At 42.6% G+C, this 17295-nt stretch overlaps 1 protein-coding gene across 7 annotated transcripts in view; it reads right to left on the minus strand.

Moving 5' to 3' along the window:
* Positions 1-217: 217 nt before the first annotated feature.
* LOC122929445 (adhesion G protein-coupled receptor E1-like) overlaps positions 218-17295 on the minus strand; it is a 49496-nt gene continuing 32418 nt past the window's right edge. For 6 of the 7 annotated variants that reach the window (XM_044283011.1, XM_044283016.1, XM_044283012.1 and 3 more), the window contains 10 exons: positions 15411-15521; positions 15144-15331; positions 14189-14356; positions 13099-13293; positions 10431-10666; positions 10022-10082; positions 8979-9070; positions 5900-6068; positions 5701-5796; positions 218-1158 (listed from right to left, as the gene is read on the minus strand). In XM_044283011.1, the coding sequence (XP_044138946.1) occupies positions 1096-1158; positions 5701-5796; positions 5900-6068; positions 8979-9070; positions 10022-10082; positions 10431-10666; positions 13099-13293; positions 14189-14356; positions 15144-15331; positions 15411-15521 (1379 nt within the window). In that variant the 3' untranslated portion in view covers positions 218-1095. The remainder of the gene's footprint in view (positions 1159-5700; positions 5797-5899; positions 6069-8978; positions 9071-10021; positions 10083-10430; positions 10667-13098; positions 13294-14188; positions 14357-15143; positions 15332-15410; positions 15522-17295) is intronic. The other variant, XM_044283014.1, reaches the window with a different exon arrangement.

A 17295-nucleotide genomic window follows, 5' to 3' on the forward strand; every position in this document is an offset into this window, starting at 1 on the left:
TAAACAAAGTTATGGATTTGGAAGGCGGGGAGGAAATAAAAAATAAATAAAAATTGGCCTGGTCCTTAAAGGAGTTGTCTCTCTTCAGCCAATGGCATTTATCACGTAGAGGAAGTTAATACAAGGCACTTACTAATGTAATGTGATTGTCCATATTGCCTCCTTTACTGGCTGTATCCGTTTTTCCATCACATTATACACTGCTTGTATCCAGAGATTACGACCACCCTGCAATCCAGCAGTGGTGGCCGTGCTTGCACAAAAAAGTAAAAAACAACGTGTCTCTGGTGGCCAGGACCGCCGCGGGAGTGCACATAGGCACACATGTGCAGCAGCTCCTGTCTAGGACCATCTTGCATCTGCTCTGCAGCGGTGGCCATAACCCCTGGATATGAGCAGTGTATAATGTGATGGGACAATTAATCGAGCCAGCAAAGGAAGCAATATGAACAATCACAGTACATAAGTATTAACTTCCTCTACATGATAAATGCCACTTGCTGAAGTGAGAGGGCCCCTTTAAGGGGTCAATTAACCTAACAACTAATGTGATATCATTGCACTGGGAAAGCCTGAACTTGATGGACCCTTTTTTTATTAACCTATAATAACTTTAAAAACAAAGTCTTTTTTTTTTTTTTGCACATACAGTATCGTGGACTTCATGGGCAAACTTGTCTGAACTGAAAATGTTCCTGTTTGTTCCTCAGGGATATCTCAGTTGACAATATATCCTGGCAAATAGTTTGACCATAGGATTGGACATGTCTGTCAGGGTACCACAGACTCCTCAGGTGAGCCCAGGCTCTGACACAATAATGGGCCCCAAAGGTCCAGCAGAAGATTACCTATTCAGTTCTTATTGGTGAGATGGCCTGCATGACAGCAAATATTACAATGCTAGCAAAAGTGCAGATGTTCTGTATAGATGGAGGCTGGTCCTCACAATCATTTCCTTGGACCCTTGGTCTTCTCCACTACAATTTTGTTGTCTTGACCCCAGGGAGGTGCTTATTTGTTCTTGTCCTAATGTCTTCTTCTAATTGTTCATATTGAGCTCTATGAGCTTGATGATGTACAGGTGGAGAAGTCCATTCAGTCTGAGCATTCCTTGTCCTCCAAGATGTGCAGATGATCTTCTCTTGATGCCTCTGAGGTCTGTGAAGGTGTCACAATGCATTACTGGGTGATTGAGTAATACAGCTATGTATATGTATTAATATAAAATCTATTATAGACTAGAGAGGTCTACAAGGTGATTCTAGATGGCACAAGAAAGAAGACCAGTCAGCTATCCTAACCTATCTGTTTTAGTAAATCCCTTTTTTATTCCTCCTGAAATCTTTTAGTAAACCAACAACTGGGTGTTACCTTTTTCATTGTCAATAGGGTGTGTCCATAGTAAAGTCTGACACTGCTGATGCGGATTGGGGAGTGTGAACGTGTATGGATAAGCCTCACGGACAAGGGGAATGATAAAGTCTAGTTGTCTACTTATTCATACAGTTCCAGAAGGAATAACACAGGAAGAGCACAATTCTAGGAAAAGATTGTCATTTCATAAGGAATACAAGTATTTACCAAAGCAGACAAGTCAGGAGAGTTGAGAGATCATCTTTAAATATACAGACGTGGACAAAATTGTTGGTACCCTTTGGTCAATGAAAGAAAAAGTCACAATGGTCACAGAAATAACTTTAATCTGACAAAAGTAATAATAAATTAAAATTCTATAAATGTTAACCAATGAAAGTCAGACATTGTTTTTCAACCATGCTTCAACAGAATTATGTAAAAAAATAAACTCATGAAACAGGCATGGACAAAAATGATGGTACCCCTAGAAAACACAGAACATAATGTGACCAAAGGGACATGTTAATTCAAGGTGTGTCCACTAATTAGCATCACAGGTGTCTACAACCTTGTAATCAGCCATTGGGCCTATATATATGGCTCCAGGTAATCACTGTGTTGTTTGGTGATATGGTGTGTACCACACTCGACATGGACCAGAGGAAGCAAAGGAAAGAGCTGTCTCAAGAGATCAGAAAGAAAATTATAGACAAGCATGTTAAAGGTAAAGGCTATAAGACCATCTCCAAGCAACTAGATGTTCCTGTGAGTACAGTTGCACATATTATTCATAAGTTTAAGATCCATGGGACTGTAGCCAACCTCCCTGGACGTGGCCGCAGGAGGAAAATTGATGACAAATCTAAGAGACGGATAATCCGAATGGTAACAAAAGAGCCTAGAAAGACTTCTAAAGAGATTCAAGGTGAACTTCATGCTCAAGGAACATCAGTGTCAGATCGCACCATCCGTCGTTGTTTGAGCCAAAGTGGACTACATGGGAGACGACCAAGGAGGACACCATTGTTGAAAACGAATCATAAAAAAGCAAGACTGGAATATGCCAAACTACATGTTGACAAGCCACAAAGCTTCTGGGAGAATGTCCTGTGGACAGATGAGACAAAAATCGAAGTTTTTGCCAAGGCACATCAGCTGTATGTTCACAGACGAAAAAATGAAGCATATCAAGAAAAGAACACTGTCCCTACTGTGAAACATGGAGGAGGCTCTGTTATGTTCTGGGGCTGCTTTGCTGCGTCTGGCACAGGGTGTCTTGAATCTGTGCAGGGTACAATGAAATCTCAAGACTATCAAGGAATTCTAGAGAGAAATGTACTAGCCAGTGTCAGAAAGCTTGGTCTCAGTCGCAGGTCATGGGTCTTGCAACAGGACAATGACCCAAAACACACCGCTAAAAACACCCAAGAATGGCTAAGAGGAAAAAATTGGACTATTCTAAAGTGGCCTTCTATGAGCCCTGACCTCAATCCTATTGAGCATCTTTGGAAGGAGCTGAAACATGCAGTCTGGAAAAGGCACCCTTCAAACCGGACACAACTGGAGCAGTTTGCTCATGAGGAGTGGGCCAAAATACCTGCTGAGAGGTGCAGATGTCTCATTGACAGTTACAGGAAGCGTTTGATTGCAGTGATTGCCTCAAAAGGTTGCGCAACAAAATATTAAGTTAGGGGTACCATCATTTTTGTCCATGCCTGTTTCATGAGTTTATTTTTTTACATAATTCTGTTGAAGCATGGTTGAAAAACAATGTCTGACTTTCATTGGTTAACATTTATAGAATTTTAATTTATTATTACTTTTGTCAGATTAAAGTTATTTCTGTGACCATTGTGACTTTTTCTTTCATTGACCAAAGGGTACCAACAATTTTGTCCACGTCTGTATCTGGGACCAGGGTGACAGCAATTATGGCCAACTACTTCAGCTCCCACAATAGGAGGGGGTAGCGAAGAAGTTGCTTGGGGGTCAGGGGCCAGTTAAAAAATTTGCTGTAGGGCCCAGTTATTTCTAGTTACGCCCCTGGACCCTTGCCAATCATGAAAATTGGACCCCATGTTTAAATTGAGGAGCAACCATGTGTACTGGTGCTCCATTCAGAGTGTAAGGCACTGCCCGATATGGCCGGGTACAGCACTCGACTATCTCCGGCAATGTCATAGATTTTGAATGAAATGGTAGTGAGCATGCCTGACCACCACTCCATTTAAAAGGAGTATCTGTAGTTTCCAGCAGTTGGACTCCCACCGATCAGACATTTATCACTTCTCCCTGTGGATGTTCTAATTTGTTATTCTGGAACAACCCCTTTAACCAATTTAGGAAATCTGTGGGTATCGCCATAAAGCCTCAAAACCCATGTTATTAATAACAGGCTGAATAGAATGCCTACAACCAGTGTTGAGCGAATTGAAGTCAAACAAATTGATTTTGATACGAATTTCAGGAAAAATGTGATCTCCTGCTGCGGCCATCTTGATTAAAGATACCGCCTAAAATCTTACGTGCGGTGACATATGATGTCACCACTCCTGCCAGTGTGATGATGTCATCACGTCTCTGCGCGAGATTTTGCGCAATGTCTTTAATCAAGACGAACATGGCGGCCTCTACACGATCAAATGGATAAGGTGAGTATTTTTTAATTTTTTACTGGATTAACCCCTGAAAGCCCTCAATGTTAATCTCCAATGCTGCGATCAGTGATGAACGTGGCATCTGACATTGTGCCCGTGAAAGTAATTAGTCCCGAAGAAAATTTCTTTGTGAAATTCGGTGAAGTAGCCGAATCGAATTTTTGATAACTGCTCAACACTAACTACAACCTTAATGTAAGTGGACAACTCAAGATCTTAAAGGGGTTGTCCACCCGTTAATATTGTTGACCTATAGTCAAGATCGGTCATCAATATCTAATCGTCTGGGGTCTGACAGCTGTTTAAGGAAGATGCGGCACTCCGTGCAAGCGTTGCTTCCTCTTCATTACACTGCACTTCGCCTTGAACCCGCTCCATTCACTTGTGCTTGTAATTACACCACGCCACCGGTCCACAGGAGACAAGACGTAGTGTAATCATGAGAAAGCGGCGCTCGCATGGAGTGTTGTCTACTCTTCAAACAGCTGATCGGCGGGGGTGACGGGAGTCGGACCCCCACCGTTTAGATATTGATGACCTATCCTGACAATAGGTCATCAATATTAATGGCTGGACAACCCCTTTAAGGTCTGGAAAATATAATTATGGGCTTAGGGTTTTAGGCTGAAGGTGACCCTTACAGGGGTTGTTTAGGATTTTCATTTTTAAATTCTTCCCCACCCAGTGGTGCTTGTGAAGATCTCTACGTTCACCTGGTCCCTTCTGCTCCATTCCAACTCCATGGCATCCAGGCTGTCTTCACTGGTCATCCAGTCCCTGTCTCTCAACGTCCATACGGTTCATGTGCACCACTGCAGCCAATTACTGGCCTCAGTGGTGATGGGCTATCAAGCAGCAGGTCGTACTGGGTCATGGTCCACTTGGGGACATGTCACTGCTGAGTCCAATGATTGGATGCGGTGGCGGACATGACCCCACCCATACGGAAGGTGACAGGTAGGGACCGCAAATCCAGTGAAGACAGCCCAGGAGCCACATTGCTGGAACAGAGTGGTGGGGAGCAGGTTAGTATAGATCTTCTCTAAGCTACCAAGGGGTGGGGAGAAATCAAAAAATCAAAACAACCCTAGACAACCCTTTTAAAGGATTTGTTTAACTGAATTTTAAATTAAGATTATTGAATAAATGGATGAAAAAGTATTTGCAACTATAATGACCTAGATAGACATGCTACTACTATACTCAGCAGAGTAGAGTATGAGACAATACTAGGGGTTCTGTCACACGCAGCTTTTGGTGGCAGTTTTTGATGCAGTTTTTGTGAGAAGTTGGATGGAAGCAGGGGCGTAACTACCATAGCGGCAGATCATGCGACTGCTATGGGGCCCAGGGCAAGAGGGGGCCCAGTCTTAGTTGGGATCATCTCCTCTTCTACTGGAGGTGAAAACTTGGTCAGGACTCCAACCTCTAAAGGAACAACTTTTAGCAAATGAGGCAGTGTGAAAATGGGCCAAGGGTCAAACCCTTCTGTCCTGTGTGGGGGCCTGGTTTGATCCTTGCTATGGGGCCCTTACTTCTCTATGTTATTCCACTGGATGGAAGGAAATGGGAAACATAAAGGAGGGTGGCATGGATGTATACTTCTCCTTCTCTTGCTGGATCCACTTCTAGCTATGGCTCAAAGAATTGCACAAAAAGCTGTGCGTGACACCACCCTAAGACTTACTGGTTTCATAGTCATTTGCACAGTACTAGCAGTCGCTTCTGAAAGGGTCGTCCTAGACCAAAGCCTGTGAAATCCTTTCCTGTACTCTTCCCGTACCTAAAAGTAAAGGAATTATATTATTATTTTCAGAAACCCTAATGGAGAGTGAGATCATATGGGAAAGATTGTTGAAAATAATGGGTGATGAAAGTTACATGACCTGGCGGTTGAGCAGACAGTGTACAAGGAAGATATACAATCCTTGGAGACTGTTGCAGATGGTGAAGATGTAAGATGCAACAATGGAGCCAGATCCGAACTGAAAGAGGCCGATGAGCCACGTACAACCTAGTATGAAGAGCTGGGACAAGGCCTTGAATGTCAATAGGCTGTGGAGAGAGCAAGGGTTAAATAATGCTTTTACATATATTCCGACTAACTGCCAATAACTCTCATCAAGCTCCATAACGCCCCCTCCTTATCACATCACATACCCTGCTAACTACTCACATTCCCCAGAACTATGTCTTTCAAAATTCACCTGTATGCCCCTTAAGGGCTCATGCACACAAACGGGCACTGACTGTAGGGTCACCGTATGCGGATGCAGTACTTGAATGGGGTCCGCATTGAATGATCCACATTCGACGGTCAGCACCGCAAAAATTTAGTGTATGCGCTACTGCGCACCATACTGTGTCTCCCAGATTGCGGATCCATTCAAGTGATTTCAGGGCCTCAATACGGGCACGAACGGGCAATGGCCGTGTGCATGAACCCTAAAGGGCCTATTACTGTGATGGCTAATCTCCGGCACTCCAGCTGTGGTAAAACTACAACTCCCAAGATGCACACTTGCTTGGCTGTTCTCAGAACTCCATAGGAATAGAGCATGCTGGGAGTCGTAGTTTCACCACAGCTGGAGTGCCGGAAGTTAGCCATCACTGGCCTATTATATAGGTCATCAATATCTGATAGCAGGGGCTCCTCCAGTTGTTTGAAGAGGCCGCAGTGCTAGCCTCTATATAGCTTACCAAGCACAGCGCCACATGTTGTATAGTGGCTGTGCTTGGTATTGCAGCCTAGCCCCGTGCACTTGAATGGGACTGTGCTGCACCAGGCACAATGTGACCGATCAACTTAACGTCACCAGCCTAAGGGTACTTTCACACTAGTGGTTTTCTCTCCGGCACTGAGTTACATCCTAGGGGCTCTATACCGAAAAAGATCTGATCAGTTTTATCCCCATGCATTCTGAATGGAGAGCAATCCGTTCAGGATGCATCAGGATGTCTTCAGTTTAGTCTTTTTGACTGATCAGGACAGAAATAAAATCCGCAGCATGCTGCGGTTTTATCTCCGGCCAAAAAAAGGGAACACTTCCATAGGAATGTATTCAAAATACCGCAATGCCGGATCCGTCCTTCCGGTCTGCGCAAGTGCAGACCGGTAAAAATGTGAAAAAATATATAACCGATCCGTTCTTGCAATGCATTTGTAAGACTGATCCGGATCCATCTACAAATGCTTTCCGTTTGCATGCAGTTGCCAACTGCTTGCCGGATCACTCTGCCACAAGTGTGAAAGTAGCCTAAGAAGAGGCAATAGAATACCGCAGCCTCTTCAAACAGATCATCATCGGCGGTGGCGGGAGTCGATGCCCCACTGATCAGATATGGATGTGTAACATCCCAGAGTATGTTACCAAACTCCTTCTCCTCGCTACAACATGTTAGGTGTATGTAAATTGTCACCTTGTGTAATTATATTGTCATTAATGTCATTTTATGTATTTCTAGGCCTGTTTCTTATATTATGCTGTAATTTCCATGTACACCAGCAGGTGGCAGCAATGTGTGATCAGGAACTTAGCCAGTTTTAGTATTGCTAGACTGGAATAGTTCATTCCAGTTTTAGCTTTCCCCTCCTCTGTGAGGCTGGTCCCATGTCCTGTCTCATGGGGAGGAGAAGGAAGTTTAGTTGAGTGTACCAGCCACCCCTGCTTGGGGTAGGCTGTGTTAGTAGGAGCTCCCAGAAACAGGGATCTCAAGACAGGATCGGGCCTCGGCTGAGGCCAAAGATCACCCTTCCCAGTCCGAGCCCTGCAGCCTCGACTGTGAACAAGCAAGCAGCACCTCCAGAACTATAGATCTCCAGGAAGAACCATTCCCTGTGAGCAGTACTGTGAGTACATATCCAGAGTCCAGGAGAAGCCAAATTCCTCCTCAGCTAGTCAGGCCTATACCAAGCAGAAGACAGACAGAGCAGAAGACAAATACCTGCCAGATTCTCCCGGCACATAGTATAGCTGCAGAAGAGATATTGATCCCTGCCATACCTTGCCAATACCTGCTGGGACCTAGATGACTACTGCTGTTACTCGTATGGATTTATGCTGCCAGTCAGTAAAGACAAGTTGAATTATATCACAAGTCTGGATCTCAGTTATTGCTACCAAAGTTCCTCAGTTACTCCTACTAGCAACACTCATTTTATTGCAAGTGAGCCACGATCCAGGAGTCCAGCCGTACCCAGGTAGGAGACACCGTTGACACTACCATATCTGCTATATAGAGACATTATCCCCCTCTGGCATTCCTCACCTGGTACATGAGTTGTAACATCTTAAAGGGCCCTGCAACAGTACCCTGCGCACATTGCAATTGGCGTCACGAACAACTCATAGAGTTATACACATCTATCCTGACCCACTGCATAGTTGGCCACCGTACCACGCCCTGGCTCATTGCATAAGACCTATCCTGAGGATAGGGTATCGATATTAAACTTCCAGAATAGGGGTTATCCATACACGAATGGCTAAAATCTACACAATCTATAACACAATGATGTCCACAGTAATACAGCTTTAGGTAATATAAAATAATATTAAAAAGCTCAGATCATCATATTTTTCAACATTGTACAGTAGACACATAATGAAAATCAGCTCAGGGTAGGCCATCACTAGCGGATCAGCAGGGCTCCAACACTTGGCACCCTTGCCAATCAGCTGTTTGGGTGTAGCTCCAGCCCCGGAAGTAGGTGCCAGAACTACTGTACATAGCTCTGTACACTGGAAACGAGCAGTGTATAATGTGAAAGAAAAATGAATCCAGGCAGCAAAGGAAGAAATATGGACAATCACAATACATTAGTACGTGCCTTGTATTAACTTTCTGTACATAGTAAATGCCACTTGCTGAAGTGAGACAACCCCTTTAAGATAGGCCATCACTTAGTAAAAATGGAGCTACACTGTTCACACTTGTCTTCTGGTTTCAGTGTCTTTGGCTTACCGGGTATGTTTTAGGGTAGAGACATTCGAGTTTAGAGACGCCAACTTCTTTCTGAGGAGCCAGAATGTGAGGACCAAGAGAATGAAATTAATCTAAAAGAGAGAGAGTAGTAGACAAGAAGAAAGTCTTAGAGAACACAAGTTGGTTGTCAAGATCAGTGCCCCCCCCGAGTATATATTTCATTTTCTGCTCCTTCTGTATATATATTCCATTTTGCCAGCTCTGTATATATATTCCATTTCCCCGCCTCTGTATATATATTCCATTTTCCCCCTCTGTATATATGGTATTCCATTTTGCCCCCTCTGTATATATATTCCATTTTGCCCCCTCTGTATATATATTCCATTTTGCCCCCTCTGTATATATATTCCATTTTCCCCCCTTTGTATATATTACATTTTGCCCCCTCTATATATTTCCATTTTGCCCCCTCTTTATATATAATTCCATTTTGCCCCCTCTTTATATATAATTCCATTTTGCCCCCTCTTTATATATAATTCCATTTTCCCCCCCTCTGTATATATTTAATTTTTTGCCCTATATTTCATGATTTTGCCCCGGGGGCAGGGCCCCTAAGTTGAGGGATTTGCTACCAGTGCTGTGCCGTGCCCTCATATGGCCGGTGGGGAACGGCAGTGAGCTGTCGTGACTCGTGGTCGCGTCGACCATTAAGTTTATCAAGTGGAAGTGCGGTGTGCCGCACTGCCGCCACTGCCAGGTGCCCCCCGTGAGTATAAAGCCGGCGTGTGCCGCGTCATCCCTCGTGATCCCGTGAGACCCGGCCCTGAGTTCACGGGTCTCGCAGGATCATCTCAGCAATAGGTGCAGCGCCGGAGAGGGTATGGGTGGGTAAGGTTAGGACTAACTACGTAGTGCTGCACCGCCGGCCAGGCACAGGGGCCCGGACTGGCCATTAAAATCACTTGCAGAAAGTTGCGGGGCAGCCGGGCCCAGTCGCGGTCGCACCCTCTGCGATTGAGATCGTTACGCCCCTGATCAAGATCCAACAAGGGAGCTGAGGTAAAATATATACTCACTGAGATAAATATACTGACTGGTCCAAGGAAACTCCAGATGTGACTTATTTTAATCCAACAACTAAAGGCAAAAAGAAAAGAAACCCAACTGGTCATCGTTATCTTTTGATGAATTCATTGGTCTTTTCTCATAATGATAAGGTTTCCTAGGAAGGTAAATCAGGGAAGATGGTGGCATAGAAAAGACTGCACTCTCTACTATGGCCTTCACCGACACAGGAGACTAAGGCCACCTGAGCTTGTACTAGTGATGACACTGCAATTGAGTGTTAAAGAATCTGCCTTATATGTAGGGCTCTGGTGGGCTCTTCAGGACTATATAGCTTTCAGGTATTGCCTACTTGCTAACTGATCAGTTCCCGACTGACACCCAGGGTTATTGTTATTGTCTGTGTATTATGGAACTTACTGTGTCTGATCCCCATAGATGTCTGGATATAACGATGCTGATATAATCATTATGATGACAGGGATTCCAAACCCAATCAAACAGACATATGGGAAGTAAGAGCGTTGAGAGTTCATATAATTTATAGCTTGCAGGTTTCGGACAGTCATGAAGAGAAGGATGCTTTCGAGGGACATCCAACAGAATGCACAGAGGAAGAGGAACTGCAGACTGCCTGCAATAACCGAACAGAGGATCTGAAATAAAGACAAAAGGGGTTAAGATAAAAAATACAGATAAAATTTTTTTAGAAATTCATTTTTGATCCACTACATATAAATTGGTCTTCAGATTCGGCCAAGATCTCACTAAATTCAACCAGAATTAAAAGTGTCCTGATTGCCAGGAAAAGATGCGTATCAGGACAGCACTAGTAATGTATCAGCACCAGGATTTATATTGAAAAATATTTGTGCCTGTGACTTATGTGAATTATGTGCTGTACAGTGGGGTGATACACATGAATAAAAATTGAGAGGGATAGCTTTAAATGCTGCTGCAGCACTCACTAAAAAATGATTGGCAGACTGACTGAATTATACAGTGGCACACTACACTGACACTTGTAACCTAGCTAAAATGTATCTCTCTGTCACTCTCCGACAATAACTTTACACGGGCCGACAATCAGGGCAATTATCAGGAAGGAATCATCAGGTGCGATTTTCACGCATGGTTGCTAGGTGACGATCGGGGTCTTTATTATTTTCCCTTATAACATGGTTATAAAGGAAAATAATAGCATTCTTAATACAGAATGCTAAGTAAATTGGGGATGGAGGGGTTAAAAAAAATATTAAACCTCATCCACTTGTTCGCCCAGCCTGGCTTCTCTTCTTTTTTCTTCTTTGAGGACCTGGGAGAAAAGGACCTTTGGTGATGTCACTGCGCTCATCACATGGTCCATCACATGATCCATCACCATGGTAATGGACCATATGATGAGCGCAGTGACGTCACCAAAGGTCCTTTTCTCCCAGGTCCTCAAAGAAGAAAAAAGAAGATAAGCCGGGTTGCGCAAACAAGTGGATGAGGTGAGTTGAATTTTTTGTTTATTTTTTTTAACCCCTCCATCCCTAATTTACTTAGCATTCTGTATTAAGAATTCTATTATTTTCCCTTACAGCCATTTTATAAAGGAAAATAATAAAATTTACACAACACCTAACCCAAACCCGAACTTCTGTGAAGAAGTCCGGGTTCGGGTCTGGGTACCAAACATGCAGATTTTTCTCACTGGCGTGCAAAACGCATTAAAACGCTTTGCACTCGCGCTGAAAAATCCCACATTTTCCCGCTACGCACCCGCATCCTATCTCGGCCCTCACACGTGACGCCCGTGTGATAGGCCTTAGAAGGATGACATATATCCATCGATTGTCTAGTCTGATGTTAGGTCATCATTCTCTTCCTTAAAAGGCTATCAATGGTAGACTATTACATTCAACTATTAGGAATGTGATCCAGTGCCCCATCACTGGTCTATTCACCTATAAATACATGAAGCGCTTTGTGTGTGTGTGTGTGGGGGGGGGGGGGGGTATGATTGTCTTTTGTGAGCTCCTAATATCACCAACATCTGTATCAATGGCCCCCCCTGTAGTTAAAAACATTGGATTTATTCCAGAGGACTTAATACCTAATCTCCCTAGCTGGAGGTATTTGGAGGATCTGTATTGCCCTGGGTAAGGGTTATTGCCCTGATCATTTGACCACCCAACCTGGGACTACTTATCTGTGGAGCATTTCTTTGTCTGGTTTATTTGTAGCTTCCATTTGAATTATGTTTTTAATTTGACAGTTCTGTTTAATATAGGTTTGTTGTGGTGGCATCGTTCCTTGAGGAACCCTTCAACGGGGGAAAGGCATTGGGACACCTGAAGGGGGAGCTTTACTCTCCCACAACTTCTATCTTAGAGGATGTTATCTTGCAGACCAGTATAGGGACCCCTAACAGGAACCTTTTGTATTATAATACTGCACCTTATGTTGGGGATTTTGAGTTATATTTATGTACTGTTTTTGTGTATGGTCATGAATCAGTAAAAGCACTTTTTTGATACTACAATTGATATTTATTGTGGGTGACCTTCACCCCTTACCTGTTATTAATTATCTTCGGGAGTATCATATGTATCACTGGTCTAAATAGTTTGATGTTCTCAGTGACTTCTTGATCTTAAATGGTGCCTATCATATGTGTCAGTATAGTCCCCAGGGTTATAAAATCCACCTTCTTCATCTTGCCTGCCCTGCTGTGCTGTCTGGTTTGTAAAGTGGCGGATACCTTATTAAGTGATTTGCCCCAAAAACAAATTGCTAAATTTTTCCATCCTCTAGAATCCTAACCTTTTGGAAACTTCATAACGAAGTCAGTTTGTTTAGAACCGATTCGCTAATATCTAGTTAACAAATAAACTTGGAAAACGGTTTATATCACGCTATAGCATGAGATTATAATCAGTGTGGGTCTCTTTGCCAAAAGGGATTGAGAATTAAGATCTTATGCTCTTTAGAGTCCTACAATGTTAGCAAGATGCTGAAGTGTTACTGAGGCCTGAAGGAGAAGTAGAGACACCTTCATTGGTTGTACAAGACTCACAGTACTTTACATTTCTAAAATAGTTACCTTATTCCTGGTTTGTTGAAGACCCACCAAAACAAGTAGTTGGCCCAAGAACAGACATCCACAGAGAACTGTTAGAACAGAAGTGTGAGCGCTTCTTAGGGGCCGACAGAGTATAAAGGTGAGAAAAGTGAGAAAGAGACAGACAAGAGAAATACTGAGGCCAATAATAGAGAGAATTTTTAAGCCATCGTCCACCTGTAGTTGAAAAAACAATAATGGTTTAGAAGTGATATTGTACACCATCAGATACATGAAATTAACTTGAATATTCTTGCAAAAGCTGATCTTTTGAAATGCATTGCTTGTGTAACCAGTTACCTAAGAGTCCATAAGAATATGATGTGTTTTCTGACCGCTAGATCACACGCTATGTGGATTTTTTTTTTTCAGTTTTCACAGGGTTTGAAGGCTCTATATGTGCTATACATTATAGAACTAGCCAATTGTATGGACTTTCCATTCACCCATCCCTCAGTCTTCTACACATTCTTCCATTCTCTGTTTAGCTAGAAGAACATGGTGACTCCTGTTGTACAACACCAAGGATTTTCCAATGAATACATCGGCCAAGGCTAATATATTCCACATGTAACATGTGCTAATAGGAATTCATACAGATCATAGATTTCTGAAAATAAAAATTGTAGATAGCTTTGAACTTTATATGGCCCATCCTCTTGGAACATGAATCCCTACATGACAAATTATATTTGTTTTGTCAACTTAAATGATTAACAGACCATGGACATAGGATAGTTGTCTGACAAAAAAATTGAAGAAGGTGAGCAGATGGGATATAGCTGAATGAGGAGTCCAGTTGGAGGGTTTGTTCAATCAAAATATTTAATGTTCCTGGGGACCCCCACTTATCATGTGCCTTTTATGATACTGACATCTTAAGTGGCAGAGGGTCTTTGGCCTTTCTCTTGTGCCAGGAATCAAGCACAACTGCAAATCCACATTCCCTAAAGCTACACTGGTGTGTCTGGCAGCCAGTTACACATTATTCAGATTGTCTGATGTCCATAGGCTCCTAAATAATAATAAAGAGGGTAATGAGTCAAGCAATATATATGCCTTTATATATCACCTGAATTTTGGTGGGTGCCATGATGACAGCAAAGGTGGAGAGATGTCTGCAGACACAACGTGTACTGTTCGCTTGCTCTGACTGCTGACTTTCACATCCATGGGTTGACCAGACATTATTTTGTGTGTCCAAAAATACACACCGCAAAGTGTAGAGTGGCTTCACAGCCTATATGTAAAAATGCAGACAATGCAATTATCTCATAACGGTTTTATCAGAGCATTATGGATCAAAAAATAATTTAGATTTATAAAATGTACATACAGACCCTCATTGTATACCAAGGGGCTAGATATAAGTCCAGTTAATATAACTTATATGAGGTCCTCTGCCTACCTATGGATTGTATAAAATAGCACAAGACACACGTTTGTCAGGTCCAAATGCCGTGACAATGTCCAAGACAGATAATAATTTCTTTATTGCAATGTCAAGATGCTTTAATGTTCAGGAAAGAAAGATAGCAACATTGAAGACCATCTAAATCGGGCAAGTTATCCATGTGAATATATGTGAATCCTGAGGGCATGCTTTCCTAAGAAAGTAATCATGTACAAAGAGGTCATGTACAATTATGTATTACCGTATGTCTTCATACAACCTCAGAGTTGTGTGAAGCAGTAACACATCACCCCTAGACTTCTATGAATCAGCCCTGGCAATTTTCTAGGGAAGAATATCCCTAAAACAGGCTACCACACACAGTATCATAAGTTGGCACATGGAGTGGCTATGGTCTCTAGTAATGAGATTCTGTGGCTCATTGAACCTTTGTACAGACTGTGCAAACATCTCTGCCATGTGTATAAGGACTACCTGAGGAGTGAAGTATTCATTTGTCCAAATCAGTTTATTAATCTTATGCATGGCAACCATACAACTCAAGGCTAAAAAAATAAATGCCATACTGCCACTAGAAATGATGATATAAATGTTTATACATTATTCCACTGACCGTCATATGTTTCAGAGTAAAGGTCACTGGAGGGTCTAGGTTCTCTGTATTGGAAAGTGTGATAGCTCCACCAACCAATGAGGAGATCACTTCTTCTGTAGTTATATGATCAGGATTCCCAAACGATGCAAGAATACTGCCATTTAACTTGTCGTTGATACCTTTGTATAAGATAAACATGGCTCCACCTAACAAACACATACATATGACAGAATAAATATATGATTAAGATATGTGTATAGTTAGTACAGTGGACTCTACACTTACCATTTTCGAAGTTCGTAAGTGAACACGGGACTTGCATTTCGTTGCCAAGGACTCTTAAGTTAAAGGAAGAACTTTTACCACAATGGTCAGGAGTAACTTTCATCTCAGCCTCTATAGGAGATAGATTATTTGGGTTTATGATCATGTATGCTATGGTAAACCTTGTGAGATATTACTAGTCATCTTATTCTAGACAACAATGCATCAAAATATGTTGTGAAGCCTCCTTCTTGTCTACTACACCAGTGACAGCTTATTTCTTTAACCAGGCATTCCAGGACTGTTAAAATATTTTAGAAGGCACCAACTGGAGAAGCTTTACCCGTGGCCATCATCCATATTGAACATACAGTACTTCCATATCCTAGTACACAAGTTCTAGGTGCACCAGTCTAATGACTTGTTTCCATTACATGTCAGGAAGGGTTCTTTGGCTAATTAAGTAGGGTAAAGGTATAGATGTTGATGGACTACTCTGCCACCGTCCTCTAGATCTTTATACTCCTTAAGTAAGACTGCAAAAGTCTATGCATTTTTTAACAAACTCCACACCTGAGAGCAGGTACCTGCTCTCAGGTGTGGAGTTTGTTAAAAATTGCATAGACTTTTGCAGTCCATGTCAGATCTACTTATTTTAAAGTGATTTGATAGAAACGATTCCTGTCCTGGAAAGTATCTATTCACCAGGAGATTGAAAACTGAAAATGAAATTTAGTTATGGGCATAGGTAATATATATGTAACTGTAACCACCTGTGACTACATACAGTACATACTCTACTGACAACCAAGGGTCTAAAAATGCACCTCTGGGACTATTGCATATATTACATCAGCATTTTATTTACACAGTAGGAATATGTGCACTTCCAGGTGCCATATCAGGTCATTAAATTCAGCAGCTTATTTAAAAGTGTTATCATCCTTTGGCACGCGCACTGCACGTACAGCGGGCAGTGTAATACAGCCTATGACCACCTTAAAAGGGATTTCCAAAGCTTTATAACTCCCTGGACAGGTCATCAGTCCAGACACTCAGGACCCCCGACGATCAGCTGTGTGAGAAGGCACCAGCATTTCTATGAGCGCAGCAGCCTTCTCGCAGCTTACCAACCACAGCACTGTGTATACATTGTATAGCGGCTGTGCATGGTTTCGTGCTCAACCCCATTCACTTCTATGGGGCTGAGCTGCGCCTAGTCCACGTGTCCGATGAACATTTCATCACTGGCCTAGGAAAAGCTGAGAGAAGGTCGCAGTGCTCACAGGAGTGCTGGTGCCTTCTCAAACAGCTGGTCAATGGGGGTCCCAGGTGTCAGGCCCTCACCTATCAGATACTGATGACCTATCCTCAAGATAGGTTATCAGTTATGGAGTCTCGGAAAACCCATTTAAAGTAAGTCTGTCCTGTAAATTTCACCAATATAACAACCAGCAATGGCCATCAAAATGTTGTAAAAGCATTATAACCATAACGTTATGTCATCTGGGTGTTTATTCCATGCCCCCCAAGGCATCTGGGGAGAGGAAAGGAAGCCTTGGGAGGTTAGGAGAGGAGCGTACAGTGGGGAAGTACTTGAGCACTTTGAAAAGGAAAGCCTGCCCAGATGGGCACTTGGTAGCCATTATCCATAGGAATAAAAGTGCTTTTCGTGGACATGTAATAAACACCCAGATGACATACAGTTATGGTTATAATGCTTTTACAATGTGCTGATGGCCATCGCTGTTGTTATACTAATGAAATTTACGTAACAGACTCTATTAAAGTGAATTCAGGGCCAGCCTAAGGGTCACATCACTTGTCACTACTAAAAGGGGTCCCCACTGATCCTGAAGACCTGAGCATGCACCTAAGCATGCACACTTGGTGCTTGAACCTATAA

The sequence above is a fragment of the Bufo gargarizans genome, chromosome 2 (genome assembly GCF_014858855.1).
Source record: "Bufo gargarizans isolate SCDJY-AF-19 chromosome 2, ASM1485885v1, whole genome shotgun sequence".
NCBI classification, from domain to species: domain Eukaryota; kingdom Metazoa; phylum Chordata; class Amphibia; order Anura; family Bufonidae; genus Bufo; species Bufo gargarizans.